Source organism: Ictidomys tridecemlineatus, chromosome 11, assembly GCF_052094955.1.
Source record: "Ictidomys tridecemlineatus isolate mIctTri1 chromosome 11, mIctTri1.hap1, whole genome shotgun sequence".
Taxonomy (NCBI): Eukaryota; Metazoa; Chordata; class Mammalia; order Rodentia; family Sciuridae; genus Ictidomys; species Ictidomys tridecemlineatus.
In genome coordinates, this window is record NC_135487.1 from 104,504,339 (window position 1) to 104,520,821 (window position 16,483).

General features: G+C 44.4%; 1 protein-coding gene across 1 annotated transcript; it reads right to left on the bottom strand.

Moving 5' to 3' along the window:
- Nucleotides 1-401: 401 nt before the first annotated feature.
- Ovgp1 (oviductal glycoprotein 1) lies at nt 402-13,892 on the bottom strand. Its single transcript, XM_078026999.1, is given in 11 exon segments — nt 402-763; nt 765-1,116; nt 2,031-2,166; nt 3,530-3,646; nt 4,775-4,960; nt 5,059-5,167; nt 6,984-7,108; nt 7,558-7,723; nt 8,992-9,048; nt 10,059-10,263; nt 10,630-13,892. Coding segments are annotated over 11 exon segments (1,740 nt in total). The 5' UTR covers nt 10,784-13,892; the 3' UTR covers nt 402-630.
- Nucleotides 13,893-16,483: the final 2,591 nt, after the last annotated feature.

Sequence of the window (16,483 nt, forward strand, 5' to 3'; positions counted from 1 at the left end):
AGGAGACCTGGGAGCAATGTACTAGTCACACTATAAAACAGATTAAAAGTTTTTGTTTTGCCTTCTCAATCACTTCTCAATGAGAGATTAGATGAGGGTGTTTTTCCTTAGACAACTGAGATTTGACCAAGCAGAGAAGATAATTGAAAGCCTCCATTTCCCGCTCCTCTCCCAACTCCTCTTGAGGATTGTGGGAAACCCACAATCTCCTAAAGAACTTCTGTCTCTGACCAACAGTGAAGTGAGCAGTTGCTAATGGAAGAAGGAAGTCCAAAATCAACACTGGAAAGCACCATTATAGACTAGACACAACCCCCTTCCAAAAATAATACTAGGGGAAACAACCCTTAGAGGAGCAAGCTGCACCGGTCATTTTAAGGCATGAGTCTCAGAGACCTCAGTTGGATTCTTGTGTTTCTAGTTTATTCAACAGAAAAAAATATCGACCCACTGTGGCTTTGGTGCCTACTGTACCCCATGAGCAACCAGGATCAAGCAGCTTCTATCATATCATACAGAGAAGAAGAAAAGACAAGGGCTTGCTCCAGTTTGCCATCCACAGAGCTTAGGCTCCTTGATCCACAGTAGTGTTTTCTTCTTTCAGAGAGAGAGCACTTGTTGGAAGGGTTGTTAGTGGACACAGGAATGGTTCCCTTCCGTGGGCATAAAGGGGTTGTCAGAAGTAAGAGGTGTGTTGGGAGGCATCTTATTTTCAACTTCCCTCTTCAGACCAATTTCACCCACCCTGGGGCAGTTCCCATACAGAACTCACATTCACCCCTTGTTGAGTCACAGTTTGCCCATTATAGGTGACTGACATCTTTCTGGTGGGGACAGTAACTTTCTCAGGGAACACAGACTTCTTATTAGGGGCCATTGTCTTACTGAGGGTCTCTGTCTGAAAATGCTCAAGGTCTTCCGTTGTCCCTGCAGTGGTCACCGACTGAGGGTCCACTGAAGTCATAGTCCTTGCCCCAGGAACCGCAGTGCCCCGGAGAGCGACAGTGTGATTTCCAAGGGATCCTGTTTCCCTTCCAAGGGGCATGACTCCACCTCCAGGAACTGAAGTTATATTTTTATGCTTTCCACGGACTTCAGGAGCCTCAGCTTTTCTTCCTGGGGGAAAAAAAATGTTAATAATATCAGTGCTCAATGCCTTTGTCACAGCCAGCCTTTCAGAATCAGATATGAAGAATTCATAGCAGATGAGAACCCAAACTGTGGTAAAGGAGTTGAGCTGACCTCTAGAGAAAATCATCAGCAAAGCACGAGATCCCTACCTCTCCCTTCCTTTCCTGCTAATTACAGGAAGGAATAGAACCCCTCCAGTGCAGAAGGACCTTGCTCCAAAAATCCAGAATTGGACTTCTGACTGCACCCCCAGCAAGTCCTGTCCCTCAAGGCCTTATTCCTTACTAGTTGAATCCTTAAGCAGAAACCTCCTGCATCTGTACAGGCACCAGGAACAACTCTGAGGACAAGGAGCTCTAGACAGCATATTGTAAACAATGAGGTTGGAGCCCACCTAAAGACCTGACCTGCCTGAGCTCCAATCTTGTCCTTAAAAGGAGGATTGTAAACCATCTCTAAGGATTTTCAGCTCTCGCACACTGGGTTCCATTTCCTAACCACCAGGGAAACCTCTACTATTAAAAAAGAGATATCAAAAGAAACCAAATTCCCTTTTCTAGCTCTTGCCCATGAAAGCAGAAGGAAACAGAAAAATAAACTAACATATATTGAGTGTTAACAATGAGCTAGTGCAGTTTTGATTCCATATCTTATTTAGTTCTCATAAGGATGAGTGTAAGAGTTATTTCCATTTTACAGATAGGGCAAAGGAAGCTCAAGAAACTCAAATAAGGTTCAAGTGTCCTGACCAAGATTACAGAATACACTGGCTGACATCAAAGTTTGTCTCTCTTCAGTTTCATGTCACCTCATCAAAGAATTTAGACCTAGCAGAATGGACCCTCCCGGTGCCTGGTTATACAAATTCCAAGCACAGTTCCTGGGTCCTTACTACTTACCGTCTTGCAGCAGGAGGTAATTCAATGTGTATAAAAGGGGAAAAGGGCCATTGCCACAGAAAGCTCCCTTGACGTCATCCATGTCCAATGTCCACACCATGGCCCCCCCAAAATGCTCTGCCTTCACAAACTTTGCCTGTAAAAGTAATGGTCAGTCAACATGCTGTACTGCCCATCCTCCACACTGGGTACAACAGCAAAACTAGAAGATGAACTGTCAAGAGGCAACACAGCAGGTGGTTTATGGTGTAACCTGCATTTAACTCTAGCCTCTATCACTTGTTGGCTATGGGATGTCGGATAAGTTACAAAATTCCTACGTGCCATTTTCCTCATTTGTAAAAAACTAAAAATGAACAATTACAATTTTAAGATAAAAAGAATTCCTACTTGGGCTGGGATTGTGGCTCAGTGGTAGAGCACTCGCCTAGCACGGGCGGGACCTGGGTTCGATTTTCAGCACCACATAAAAATAAAGGCATTGTGTTGTGTCCATCTACACCTAAAAATTAAATACTTTTTTTTAAAAAAAGAATTCCTGCATGCACATACAACATGGATAAAACATGCAGCCGGGCACCGTGGCGCAAGCCTGTAATCCCAACAACTCAGGAGGCTGAGGCAGGAGGATCGCGAGTTCAAAGCCAGCCTCAGCAAAAGCAAGGCATTCAGCAACTCAGTGAGACCCTGTCTCTAAATAAGATATAAAATAGGGCTGGGGGCGTGGTTCAGTGGGCAAGTGCCCCTGAGTTCAATTCCCAGTACTGAAAAAAAAAAAGGAAGGATGAAAACTTGCAGACATTATGCTAATGAAATAAGCCAGACCAAAATAATAATAATAATAATAACAAACACTGTATGGTTCTACTTATATGAGGGACTTACTTAGAGGAGTCAAATTCAAAGAAACTTACAAATCATAGATCTGCTCAGAAACTTCCCCTTAACATGCCCACAGATTAAAGACTAAACTCCTTCACCCGCACTTACATCCTTCATTAAAAAAAAAAAAAACTCTGTTTTGCCTACATTCTTTAAACCTGTGACAAACTTTCTACCCCAACAAGTCTTGCCCCCATGCAGTCTCCTCCTCCTCCAGCTCACCTCCCTCCGGAAGCCCTCCCTGACTTCCCCACCCCTGCCACGTGTCAGTATATTTCAATGGAGCGCTTGGGATGATCTACCCTGTATTGGTATTTATCTGTTATACAATCACCTGGTCCAAACTGAAAAGAGAAGATTGTCACTAAAAAGCTGTGTGACTGAGAAATATGTACTCCCTCAGAACTGAGATTGCTTATTTTCAAAATTAGAGAATTGGATTAGATGGGATTATGAGATGCTGCACACATACTTCTCATTCATATTCTATCTATCTATCTATGTATGTATCTATCTATCTCTCTATCTATCTATCTATCTATCTATCTATCTAAATGAGTGTCCATAGAAGCCAATGAGAATCTATATGCTGGAGCAAGAAAGAAGTCAGGTCTCACCTTCTCCTGGAAGCTCCTGATGTCGTCATAGCCAACCCACTCCTTCCCTTTGTAGGCATACGGGACATGCTGATAGCCAATCCAGTCCTTTCTTGCTTTCTCAAGAAAGGAGCAAATCTGCCAAGAGGACCACAGGTGAGTTCCATGAAGTGCCATGGAGAGAAGCACCATGCCCTGGGGCAGAGAATGCCAGAGACCTCCCAGGGAATGAGGACGTAGGCTTTCCCACTGCTCACAAAGGACCTCTTCCCACCCCCCTCTCCCAAGTAAGTTTCTCCCTTTACCTGTTTCTTCCTTGGTATTCATGATGGAAAAAGAGAGAGAACAAGGACTGCATGAGCTGCCTAAGAGGCCAAGCCAGGGTCTGGTAAATAATACCAGCATCAAAGTTCTAAGAGGGTCATACCTAACCCTTGACCAGACCTGTACCTTTTTCAGAGTGTTTTCATAAACAAGTCTCTCCTCGGTTCATTTGCTCTCAATACAAACTTGCCTACATAGGCAGTTATTAAACTAGCCTTGGTCCTCTAGATATTTAAAGGTCTTGAAGGCAGGGACAACCAGGCTGCTCAATCCATCAAGTATGGTGCTCACTGGATGCTCGGCATTGTGCTGGAAACTATACTGCAAGGAAGTAAAGGGGTTCAAGTTGTGCTACAGAGTTAATGTCTAAGCTGTTCTTTTTTCTTCAGAGCTTTAAATATTCTATTAAAGTCTCTTTGACACATGATGTCCTTCCAAAACATTATTTCAACTATGCCACCATTCATAACCATGCTTCACTGAATTAACAGGAAAATACCTCCAGCCATCCAGCATAGAGCAGGGTTTGGAGGGACACTTAGCACTTCCACTACTCTCTGTGGGAAGGTTCTAGTTCTGCATCTGGTGCCCTCCACATCTGTGTCTTTGCACATCAGTCCTATACCTGTGCATCAGGATTCTCCTGTGCTTTGAATCTGCTCAGAGTCCACCTGCTCCATAAGACTTTTCCAGATCTCTATTGCCACACACTCAATTGCCTCTTATCATCTCCTCTCATGTCTTACATTCCCTTGGGTACATGTCTATTAAGGGGGGCACTGGAGTAGAGGAAAAAGAACCAGTAATAAAAGATATATTGGAATTGCCTCAAAATAACCTTGTTAGTGGGAAAGCAGGAGGCAGAGAACAGAGAAGAAATAGGATTGGCCATGGATTAATAACTGAGGTTGGGAGCTACACAGAGGTCCCTAAACCCATCACCTCATAATAAGCCAAGATGCCAGCTTGCTTGGTGTACGTCCCTGGAGACGCTGGTCCTGTTGCTACAGCCTGCAACCCATTGTCAGAGGGTTCGAGGAGGCGAAAGGTGCGCCCATAGGTGGGGAACCCCATCATGAGCTTCTCTGAAGGTGCCCCAAGGTTCCGCCAGTAATTCATAGCATATGCCTAAAGGTAGAAGAACATAACCCTCCCTGTTACTAAGTGCCAATGTCCTGGGCTCAGTGAAAGATGTCTGGGCCACTTGAGATCTTCCCTTCTCTTACCGAAGATTTCGGGTCCTCAGGAAAAGAGTACAGGGGGCTATTGTGTCCTGTGAACTTTTCCCAGCTTCCATGAAAGTCATAAGACAAGACATTGATAAAATCCAGGAGTCTGAAAGACAAGGCACAGAAAAGGAGATACAAAGGTTGGGCTGGGCAGAGTTTCAATTCATATCATCATAGTGCTAACTAGCTACAGAGGTGCACGTGGTCACCTGGGTGTCCCTGCTCCTCCTGCCTTCGGGGCCTGTCCAGGCTGTCCCAGGCTGTGCCAGCCACTGAGAGATGGAAAAAACTGCTGGTTAGGGACAGCTGTGCGTCAGGGTCTATGAATCCTGAGAGTATCTGAGGAGATAGCCAGGAATCAGACAAGAAAGCAAATACATACAGGCCTCATTTGTGCTATCAGAGGTCTGCAGAAATCACCATGAGTAAGAGCAGCACTGTCCTATAGCTGTAGAAACGCTTTTGTCCTTCTACCCCTCAAGGAGCCACTGGAACCCACCCCTCCAGAAAACTTTCATAATGATCAGGTGGACATGAGAATGTGCCAGGTCAGAGGTGTAAGGATTTACACTGATCACCTAATTTAATTTTATCTGGCCAATTCCCTAAGTACCATGCCTTTTTCCATTTTCAAGCAGAAGAATTTGAAACTCAAATGGCATGACTAATTTGCCTAATGTCACCCAGTTGTGTGAAGGCAGGACTCTCAATCCTGCTTAGCTACAAGATTCACACTAACCTAGAATGAATGAATGAGTGAGTGAGTGAGTAAGTGAATAAATGAATGAATGAATAAAAGATTCCCGCAAAACAACTCCATTCTCACTGGGTCCCTTGCCTTTCCTCCCACACTGAAACAGCTCTCTCTAGTGCAATCACAATCAGAAACACCACATCCTCTCTTTTTTCTGAATCTGTCTGTTTCCTCATTTGTAAATACATTATTGTTGAGATTCAAGAAAATTTGCACACAGCCAGCTTGTTCAGAAAGATTTATGTGCTGTTCATGTTTACCTTTTTAACTTTTGCCATGGAGATCTGATCTGAAAACTCTGTGTGACTAGGAATTCCTGTTTGGGGCTTTGTGGCTCATGGCTGTCAGCTCTTCTGCCCTCTGCTGCCAGCATTTGCTGCATCGTGTTTTTTTATACCTCTGCTCTGGGGAAGATGGGGTGGGGCCCATAGCATTCTCTCCTGTGAGATCCAGCAATGGGCCATGCAGAAGATTCTACCGATGATAATGTTGTCGTGGGCCAGTACTACAGCATCTCCCCGTGATCTTCTAAAGAAAGCCCAAGGGTATGTGTAATGGAGCTGACTCCTGTCCTCACCTATGCTCCTCAGCCCACCCCAAACCTCACAGACACCAGGGCAGGTACATGGCAAGCTCAGGGACAGTGCTTGTTATGATTTAGATATTAGGTGTCCCTCTAAAGATCTTGTGTGAGACCGTGCAAGAAAGTATAGAGATACAATGATTGGGTTATAAAAGGTTTAACCAAATCAGTGCATTAATCCCCAGGTAGGGATTAACTTGGTGGTAACAGGGTATGGCTGCAGGAAGTGGGTCCTAGGGGTATGTCTTTGGGGTTTATATTTTGTCCTGGTGAGGAGCACGCTCTATCTCTCTGCTTCCTGGTGTGATGTCTTACGCTGCTTTCCTCCACCACACCTTTCCACCATGACAGTCTGCCTCACTTTGAGCCTGAAAAAATGGAGCCAGCTGTCTATGGATTAAGACCTCTGAAACCGTGAGCCCTGAAATAAACGTTTCCTCCCCTACATTGTTCTTGTCAAGTCTTTTTGGTCACAGCAGCAAAAAAAAAAAAAAAGTGCTGACTGAAACAGTGCGTGAGCAGCTCTGGGTTCTGGGCTCAAGATGCCCCCTTCCCTCTACTGTCTTTCCCATGACACCCACTCACCTCCCTAGAAGGTTCACATCATAAGATGTTTGGATGATGTGGGGGGCACCAGACACTGCAGCAGAGAGCAGCAGCCTTGGACGATGGGTGAGCAGGGCCTCCTTCTGGAAGGCACTGAGGAGCTCCTGGGAAGAAAGAACCACACAGAACAGTCCCGGAAAGAAAGCGTCATCCGGGAATCTTTGACTGAGCTCCTTGAGCACCATCAGGGGACACCATGGTGAGGCAGAAACAGGCCCTGCCCACCGCGTGTGAGGAAGACAGATGAGCCAGCAAGGTGGGGATTTGCCAGAGGGAGGCAAATAAACTGCCTGAGGGAGACCAGGAGACTGCACCCAGAAGGCATCACCTAGGCTAGAGGACTGGAGCAAGAACCCCACACAGACAGAGAGAGGAGCAACCACAGGACCCCTGCTCAGCAGCAAGCTGGCCCAGTAGCTCCAGTGTGATGGCAATAGAAGAACATTCTGGTTCTTCTCTCCTGCCACTGGCCCGGCCTTGTTGCTCCCATGAGCCCAAATATGATCAAAAGTAGAACCGTTTCTGGATTCTGGAGCTTCCAAACTAGACCTACTTCAATTAAGATAAGAAACTTCCATCGGTCATGCGTGGGGCTGTTCCTCAGTCCAGGGTATAAGAAGAAAAGGTCGAGACCATCAAAGTTGTGTGTCCTCAGGAGGGAGATAGCGGAATTGATAAACTTTTCACGGTTGCCAAATGTGTGCAGCATAGAGGTGAACCTGCAGGGAGAGCAGGGCTGAGGCCTGCAGCACTCACAGTGACACAGCCACCTTCAGGGCCCCTTGCAAGTCTGCCTGCTGCCAAGGCGCTTGGCCTCTCCCTCCTGTCTCCCCAGTAACTACTCCATTCCCTGTGCTGGACCTAGCACTGACAATCTTTCTTGGACTGGACTGGGGAGGAAACATAAGCCAATGGCCCGCACTTCCAGAAGGATCAGTGAGCTCATTTGGGTCTGGGCTGCATAAATTGGCACAAGAGATCAGGGATCTGATAAGGGGTTTCCGGTCCTTGGCCCTTTTCCTCATTTACTTAACTATTTTTTTTTCTATTTTAGTTTGTTTTCTCTTCCAAAGTGAAGATACTTTGGGGAAAAATTAGAGCTACTTAAGCTGAATTTCAAGCAATTCTAGGAGTGCTCTGTGGATAATGATTAGAAAAATAACCAGACTCAGAGATAGATGGGCCTGGATTCCATTGTCTGCTTGCCACCTCTCAGCTGGGTGCTCTCTGAGAGACACTTGGGAGAAATCTGGCAAGTTCCTTAATACCCGGGCCTCTTCTTTTTCTGCTGTCTTGGAATACCAACAACCATTTCATAAGTTTCTCCCTGGCGGCCACGAGGTAATGTGTACAGCCCAGCATCTGGCATATGGCACGTGTTCGAGTAGGAAAGGAGAAGCCTGGTTTCAGGCTGAACCAGTTGTTAGCTCACACCTGAAATCCTTTCTCCTTCATATCTGAATATTCCTAGCAAGGGGCAACCTCACACATTCCAGGCCACCAGCTCTGTCTCTAAAAGTCCTGCCCCCAGGCCTCAGCCATCTCCACATTGCCTCATGGAGGGTGCAGGGTCGACCAGAGCTCTAAGACAGGCGATTTATTTTTTCTCAGACACTGCCCTTTGTGGTGGATACCACTGGCTCCATTTATAAAGTGAGGAGCCCCAGGCCCTGGGAGGGTTGAGTTTATACTTCTTGTCCTAAATAAAACTCCTCTCCTCAGAAACAAGCAAGACCCCTGCTTCTTATGGAGGTTGAGGGTTCTTTGTGAGTACCCCTTTTTGTCTCTCATTTCCTTTCACTCCCTTTCCCACCAACTGCTGGAACTTCCAGCAATTGGCCCTCCATGGGCCCTTGATCCAGGGCCAGATCAGGACTTGGGGAGGTGTCTGCACTAGCTTTGCTGTCCTCGCAGCCAAGCTGGCTCCCACGCACACCTAGCCCCCTGGCTCCACCTTCCAGAGAAGATGATGACAGCAGGGTCTCACCTCAATGTGCCAAAGTTCCACCCTCCGATGGACAGCAGTGTTTTCAGCTCCCTGTTCCTAGGATGTGAAAGAGAGGGTTACTACACTGGGTCCTCACACCAGCAGGAAGCTACAGTCCTATTGGTTTTTCTTCACTCAATGGAATAACAACAGGAAATGAGGGATGGGAGACAGGGACAGGAAAGGGAGAAGGCTGGTGAAGGGAAGGAGAAAGAAGAGCATAGGATCAGGAAGGAAAGGAAAAGAGGAATTTACAATTAACCCCAAGGGTCATCACAGCCTCACAACTCCAAGGCCACACAAAGTTCCCCCCAAATCCCTATGTCCCATAATGTTTCCAGAACAAAAAGAAAGAGTAGTCTGAAATGTTTCTCTTCACTTCTTTTCTTACCTGACAAATATTTATTGAGCAATGACTTTGTGCCACTGACTGAAAGCCCCTTACTTTCAGGAAGCCTGCAACCCTGCCCATCTATGGTCATCAATGCAGTAACAAACCCTCCCTTGGGCAGGGAAAGAACCCAGAAGTTCTGGGAGGGGAGTACTTAAGCAAGCACTTACTGAGCACCAACTCAGTGCAGGTACTGACCTAACTGACTGACTGGGAGACCTAGAGATAAAGGAGGCACTGCCCCTACCCTTGAAGAGCTTGCAACTTGGGGTTTACAGGTGACAAATGGTAATAAAGACACTAAACATTTGTTGAGCATTTGCAATGTCCATGCCCGCTTTGAATCATTTCAGAATTTCAGATATTAATGATGTTAACATTAATGATGTTAACATCATTAATATCTGAAACCCTCACAACTAGACTCAAAGGGTGAGTCGGGGTTTGCTAGGCAGAGAGGAGAGAGATCATGTTCCAGGGGGAGACAACAGCAACTAGCAAGGCAAGGAGGCTAGAAGGAGCTCAAGGTCTTCCGGTAACAGGGAATTCTTAAGTTGGTAATGCTTGAGGATAGGGCTAGAACAACCAGAAGAAAGAGTGCAACTGGAAGAATGGGCTTAATTCCCTTATATCTATAAAGTCTGAAAATACAACCCCACCTCCAATATGAACATACCTCTCCTTGAGTTTGTTGAACTGTGGGAAGAGAATTTTTTCATCTTGGAGAGTCTCGGGAACAATCTGATTGTTGCTCATCGAGGCAAAGGCAAATATCAGGTGGGTGCAGAGAAAGGGGTCCAGGTCACGGGGGAAGGTGGAGGCAGATTCAGGGCGTCCAGGTGCCCAGTTGGTGAAATAACATACCAACTTGTAGGCAGCACCTGATCAGGGACAGCATGCATTAGTTGGCAGAGATCAAGGGAGGGAGCAGGGCCAAGAGGCCACTCTCCCCATCCACATGCCCCAAAGCTTTTTGAGGTCCGGTCTCTTCCCCACTACTGAAGTTCTGGGAGTGGGGAGATGAGTTGTGAAGTCCTGTTCTCACTGGACCCTCCAGTCTGGATCCTGACATAACAGTGAGCAACACAAACTGCAGGTGATCAAACTTCCTCTGCAGAGCTGCATGGAATCAGTAATCCCCCATCTAGGTGCCTGGGCAGGATGGGGCTGCAAGGGACACTCAGTGCAGATGACTTAACAGCCAGAGAATCTCCTTGGCTCTGGAGGGGAGAACACAATTTTCTTACCTTTCTGGTGTTTCAGTACAAGAAACAGAGCTGCAGGAAAGAAAGAGTCACACACAGATTTGTGTACACATCCAGAGTGGGATGCCCTACATACCATCCAGTCAGCAAGTGCCCCCACCAACGGGGCACCATGTCCAGATGCAGATGCACACATGGGGACACACACACCATTCACACATTTCCTCTCCTCTGAGGTTGAGCCAGTGGAGCTAGATCTACATTCCTCTTCTCTCTAATAAAAAGTACTGTACACACACACTTTGCACAGGGACAAGGAGTTAGATGTCCCAGTGAAAGCTCTAAGCCAGTGGATGGAAAGTAGAAGGTACTGGTATCCTGGCTCTTCCCTCAGAGATTCTGATTTAATTGAGCCAAAGTGGAACTCAGGTTTAAAAACACCAAATATGCAACCAGGTTGGAGAACCACTACTTCCAACCTCCCTACTCCGGGTTATCTCTGACCCTTCACTATATTCCAACCCATCTCTATCTAATCCAGGCCCCCAGAGTCCCAGGCTGGCTGCTCTACTGAGCACTGAAGAGACAACAACACATGAAGGCTGGTAACTCCCGGACTGAGTGACATTGCTGGAAACTGTCAATACTCACCAACCCATAGCCACAACTTCCCCATCTCGGTGGTTTAACAGCTGTGAGGCCAAAGTTTGGGCCCATTTATAGGAGCTAGCTTTAGCCCTGAACAGGCCAACTACACACACACACACACACACACACACACACACACACGCCAGGATCAATGATTTATGAGAGTCATAGTGACCCCAGAACCTCCTGTCCTCCCTCTCCAGAATAGCTGTGGATCTTGGAGCCAACAAAGTCGCAGCCCTTGGCTGACACAAACTGAGTGTCCACCATGAGCAATGGCAAGGGTAGGGCAGCATTCCTGAGCTCTTCCTGCTTCTCAGTCTCACTTCCTGGTATTCGGCCCCAAGTGGACCGAGTATGGTGGAGAAACACTGTATGAAAATAGTTAAGTCTACTGTTACAAGTTTATTGATTGGGGAAACAGTGTGATATAAACTTTAAAAATTCAGCTTGGACTCAGACTTTTGAATCCAAGACTTGAATCTCACTGTCACTGTTTAGAAGTTTCATAATCATGGACAAGTTACTTAGCCTCTGTGAGATTCAGTTTATAAAATGGAGGTAACAGCTCATACTAATCTTACAGGGCTTATAGAGATTAAAGGAGTAATGCATGAAAATTGTTAGTTCAGTGCTTTGCACTCAAGGGCTCAATAAATGGTTTCTATTATTAGGGATGTCAAAAGGGTTACCCAAAAGAGCTGGATTCTCAAACTCAGATGTTGACACTCACCAGGCAGGTCATGTAAACATGTCAAATGGAGCACTCTTTACATTATTAGAATAGCAGCTAAACCCAGAGACAAACATCTACAGACATGAACCCTCCTAGGAGACAATGGAGATAAGTATGAATAGGGGCAACTCTGAGCAGCTTGAAATGGTTGTCCTGCAGGGAAATGGGCCCAGGATTGATAGATCCTTTGATTTCTCCACAGAAGACAAAAACCTGCATTTGTATGAATCAACAGTGTTTGAGCTAGTATATAGGTCAGTAATGAGCATGTATCATGAATCTCAAGAGGATGCTAAATATAAAAAAAAATCTAGAATTCACAAGGTAAAAAAAGAACATGGTAAATATGATACTGGATAACTGAGAATCAATTTTTTAAAAATATAGCAACAGTATGAAGATAAACAAAACAGGTCTGTCAGTCAGGGCTTTGAGGATTCATCAGTTTTCTTTGTCTGATGCAGAAGTTCTCAACCATGTACCCATCCTCTCAGAGACTTGTGCTGCTAATCCACATGTACCAACATGAGGTACTAAGCAGATGTCAGTGTAACACACGACAGGGAATAATAATGACCAGTGATCAAATCTCCATAATATCTATCTTCATTTCTAGTATGAAGAAACCATGAAAGCTGTTGTTTTAAAATCACTAGCTTGCTTGGATACAATAGAATAAAGATAATCAATGGTACAGAATGTTTGGAGGGGATATTTCACTGAAACTCTGGGAAATCTTGATGGACTGCACCCAACCGAGATGATGTGTCCATTTGTTCACCATCTTTGCCTTCCATTATATACTCAATAAACAGTTCAAAAAATATTCTTTGGGCCTGTGCCAGGCCCTGCTGGGCACTAAAAATTTAGTTTCTTCTTTCAGTGACCTGTGGTCTAGTGAACAGATTGATCATGTCCCTAGAGCTGAAGTGTGTCTTTTTGGAGAAGTAGCATTATGGGTGCAGTGAGGAAAACAACAACAAAAAAGTTTTCTTGTCAGACATGATATCCCATTCCTACCATATACCATACCTGGGGCCAATTGAGTCTCACCTGTGCCCTCCATACCTTTAACTACTATTAGCCTGAATAAAGAGATGAGAATTACATCTCCTGAGGTCCACACTGGATCAGACTTGGCACAACTTCTACCACTGGGAAGAAGATTCCTGGTGTGTTTAATTAATTCCAATGACCATGCTCTTACTTGCTTTCCAATTCCTACTTGCCTGCTCTAATTCTTGTTACTGGGTCTGTTTTGATGTCTATTCCTGTTCTGCAACCATTAGCTTGCAGTTGGTTCCTAGGGTCTGGGGCCTGAGTCATTCCAGGCTCCTTCTACTGAACAGCCTGAGGCCTCATGGCTCTGTTACGACCTTCTTAATGTGGAAAGCCTGCCTCTCTCTACTTCTCAGGCTCCCTACCCCACACTGCATCCCCTGCCACCAGAGATTCCACATCACTGAGGTTCCCTACTAAGTTTTTGCCCTTCTACTCACACTTCAGCCAGGACCAGCCATTAATGCTCTACCCATCACAGAAGCCAAATTTCTTTGCCAATCTGAACCTCGTTCATCTGCACCTGAGTGGGTTCTCTAGGCTCCTATCCTACTGCAGTGCTTGTGGCTGGATCTCAGAGACCTCTCTATATCTACAAAAGTGATTGATGATGCCAAGAATGCCAAAATCTAACAATGAGAGCCCAGGAATGACCTCTGCTTAACTCAGGGATGACAATACCAGAGTTGGCAATTACAACTCTGTGTGTATAGCAAATGATGAATAATAAAATGCTGAATGAGCGCTATGTCGAAAATCAGTGTCATGTTGCTCTGTTTGCTCACAATCCTCTCCCTTGAGTTCTTGCTGTCAAAAGGAAAAATAAATGCAATTAATGCTTTTTTTATACTCCCACCTGGATACTTGGAAAAATATCCCTCCTTGGTGCTTAGCCTATTCTCCTGACATTTACAAATGTCTTTTACTTGAGAACTAAAGAAATTCTTACAATCAAGTAAAAAATTTCACACATGTAGCTCAAAGTAACTGGCAAGAGTTTATTGAAAGGATAGGAAAAGAGAAAGGGGGCACTCTCCAGGAGGAGTGGGTCCTCTTAGAAGAGGGATGAAGGAGACCCTCATCATTATACAAAATACATGTATGAAGATGTGAATTTGGTGTCACCGTACCTTATATATAATCAGAGATATAATAAATTATTGTACAACGATGTATTAAGAATTATAATGCAAAGAAAAATGAGTAAATAAAAAGAGGGATGTGTGCCTCTTCTGCACTTATTTTATTGGGTATCCCAGATAAGTTTCCAGAGGCCCACCCAGATTCATCTCTTAACCTTTGACTGACAGCAGAATGGTATTAGACTTTCAAGTCTCCACTACCATGATAACTTTAGGTCACTTAGGCCCATATTGACTGGTTCTAATCGGACTCTTAAAACATAAATTCTTAGATTTTATGGTTAGAAGGAATTATCGTTATCTCCCAAGTTTAAGAGCTGGTTTAAAAAAAAAAAAGTCACAAAAAGTCTCCCCCTTCAGGTTAATTTGGTTCCTCTTATTGACATTATTTCATTACCTGTATTTCTCCTATGGCTAACAGGTAGTTTGCTGAGGAATGTAACATATCCTGTTCACTTAAGCCAGGCAGGGCTGCAGATAAATTGCTTCTTGCAAAATAAAGCATGTGGGGGACCGGCACAGTAAGCCCAGTTTACAGAACTGTGTTCCCACCATTGACATTTGTTCCCTAACACCCACATCTCCTTCCTTTCTAACATGCTGTCCTGAGGAAACATGACTAGAGGTTCCAGCAATTAGAGCTTGGATGTTTCTGATGCTGTAATGATTGTGAACTGGTTACATTCCCTGAAGCTAGTGAGATCCCTGAGAATCAGCCCAATGTCTGACACCAGCTGAATCTGGGTAAACCTTCTCCAGTGTTCTTTGGTTCCAAGTATTACTCAAGGAGTGAGCCTTGAGTAGTCCTTGCCAGAAATCAGCAGTGGAATACAGTGGATTCAGAATAATTAAATTGAATGGATTCACTTTCACATTCAAAAATTTGAATCAGTGAAATTAAATGCAAGACATTTTCCTTTGTGTGTGTGTGTGTGATTTTTTTTTTTTTAGAAAAAGGAATAATATTAATTTTATTGCTTTGCTACTGAAGGAAATATACTGGGGACACCTGTCCCAGAGTCTGCCATTCTACCTATCAGGGAAAACAGAAGAGCTTTTCAAGAGGTGATTCAAAGGCTACACTCCCCTTGACCCCACCATGTGCCTGACTAGGGTTACAACTCACTGGTTAATTTTGGAGATTTCTATTTCATGTGGTGGGTGAACACTCAAGGACAAAGAGGTGATTTAAAGGCAACATCTCCTACCACCACCACCACCCCACTTCCTCCCCACACACACCCCTCCACCACCTTGTGCCTAACAGGGGTCAAAATTCACTTATTAATTTTGGAGATTTCTACTTCATGTGGTGGGTGTCCTCAGGACAAGATTACTCAGCCTAGATAGGGAAGAAGGGTAATCCTGCACCCCCTCCCCAAGATCAGGGTGTTTGTATGCTTTTAAACAAAGCAATTCCATTGCTCCCTGTTGTAGGTAAATTCCATGCTCACTCTACTGAAACTCTTTTCATGACAAAGACCTAGTGGACAATTGCCCCAAATGACATCATATTCCTGATTATTTTGAGGTCACCTTCTATTTTGAACTATCTTCTTGGCTCACCATAACATACATTGAAAATTGTGCTGGTCCCTCCTGCGTTACTTTGATTATGTTTTCATATGTCTTGTGGCAATCATTAATAGAAGTGAATTACTCTCATCAGCACAGATACATCTGAAGCCAAAGATGTTTTTCTTCTTGTAAAACTCTTCCTTCTGTAATGTTGTTTTAGCCACCTTAATACATACACACATTTCCGTGGAGTCTCATCTCTTTCACTTAAGTTTTTTCCTCCACTATTCTTAAGAGGAAAAGAAATCCTGAAAATATAATGCCCATGTTATGCCCCTTCCTTATTTCCTCTAAGTAACCACAGAATTTAAGCTTTATCTGCTGACTGGTTCTAATTGGACTCTTAAACGTAAATTCAGATTTTATGGTTAGAAAGAATTATCATTATCTCCAAGTTTAAGGAGCTGTTAAAAAAAAAAAAAAAGGTCACAAAAGAGAAGCAGAACTTAATTCCAGTTAATCATCCTACTCCTCCCCAGGAAGTAATAGTTAGAACAATGAAGAATGTATTCTTTCCCTGCCCTAACTCTGGGAGATCACATGACTATACATTCCCATGAGAACAGAGAGTTCAGGATTAGCAAGAATGAAATACAGAAGCTTTACTTAGAAATATTTTGCCCATATTCAAACTGCCCTAGTTTTATATGATCTTCCCTAATTTAAACTTGCAAAGTTCCTAAGTATATAATTGATTATATTTTGTTTCAATACAATCAGTAATTTATCTGAT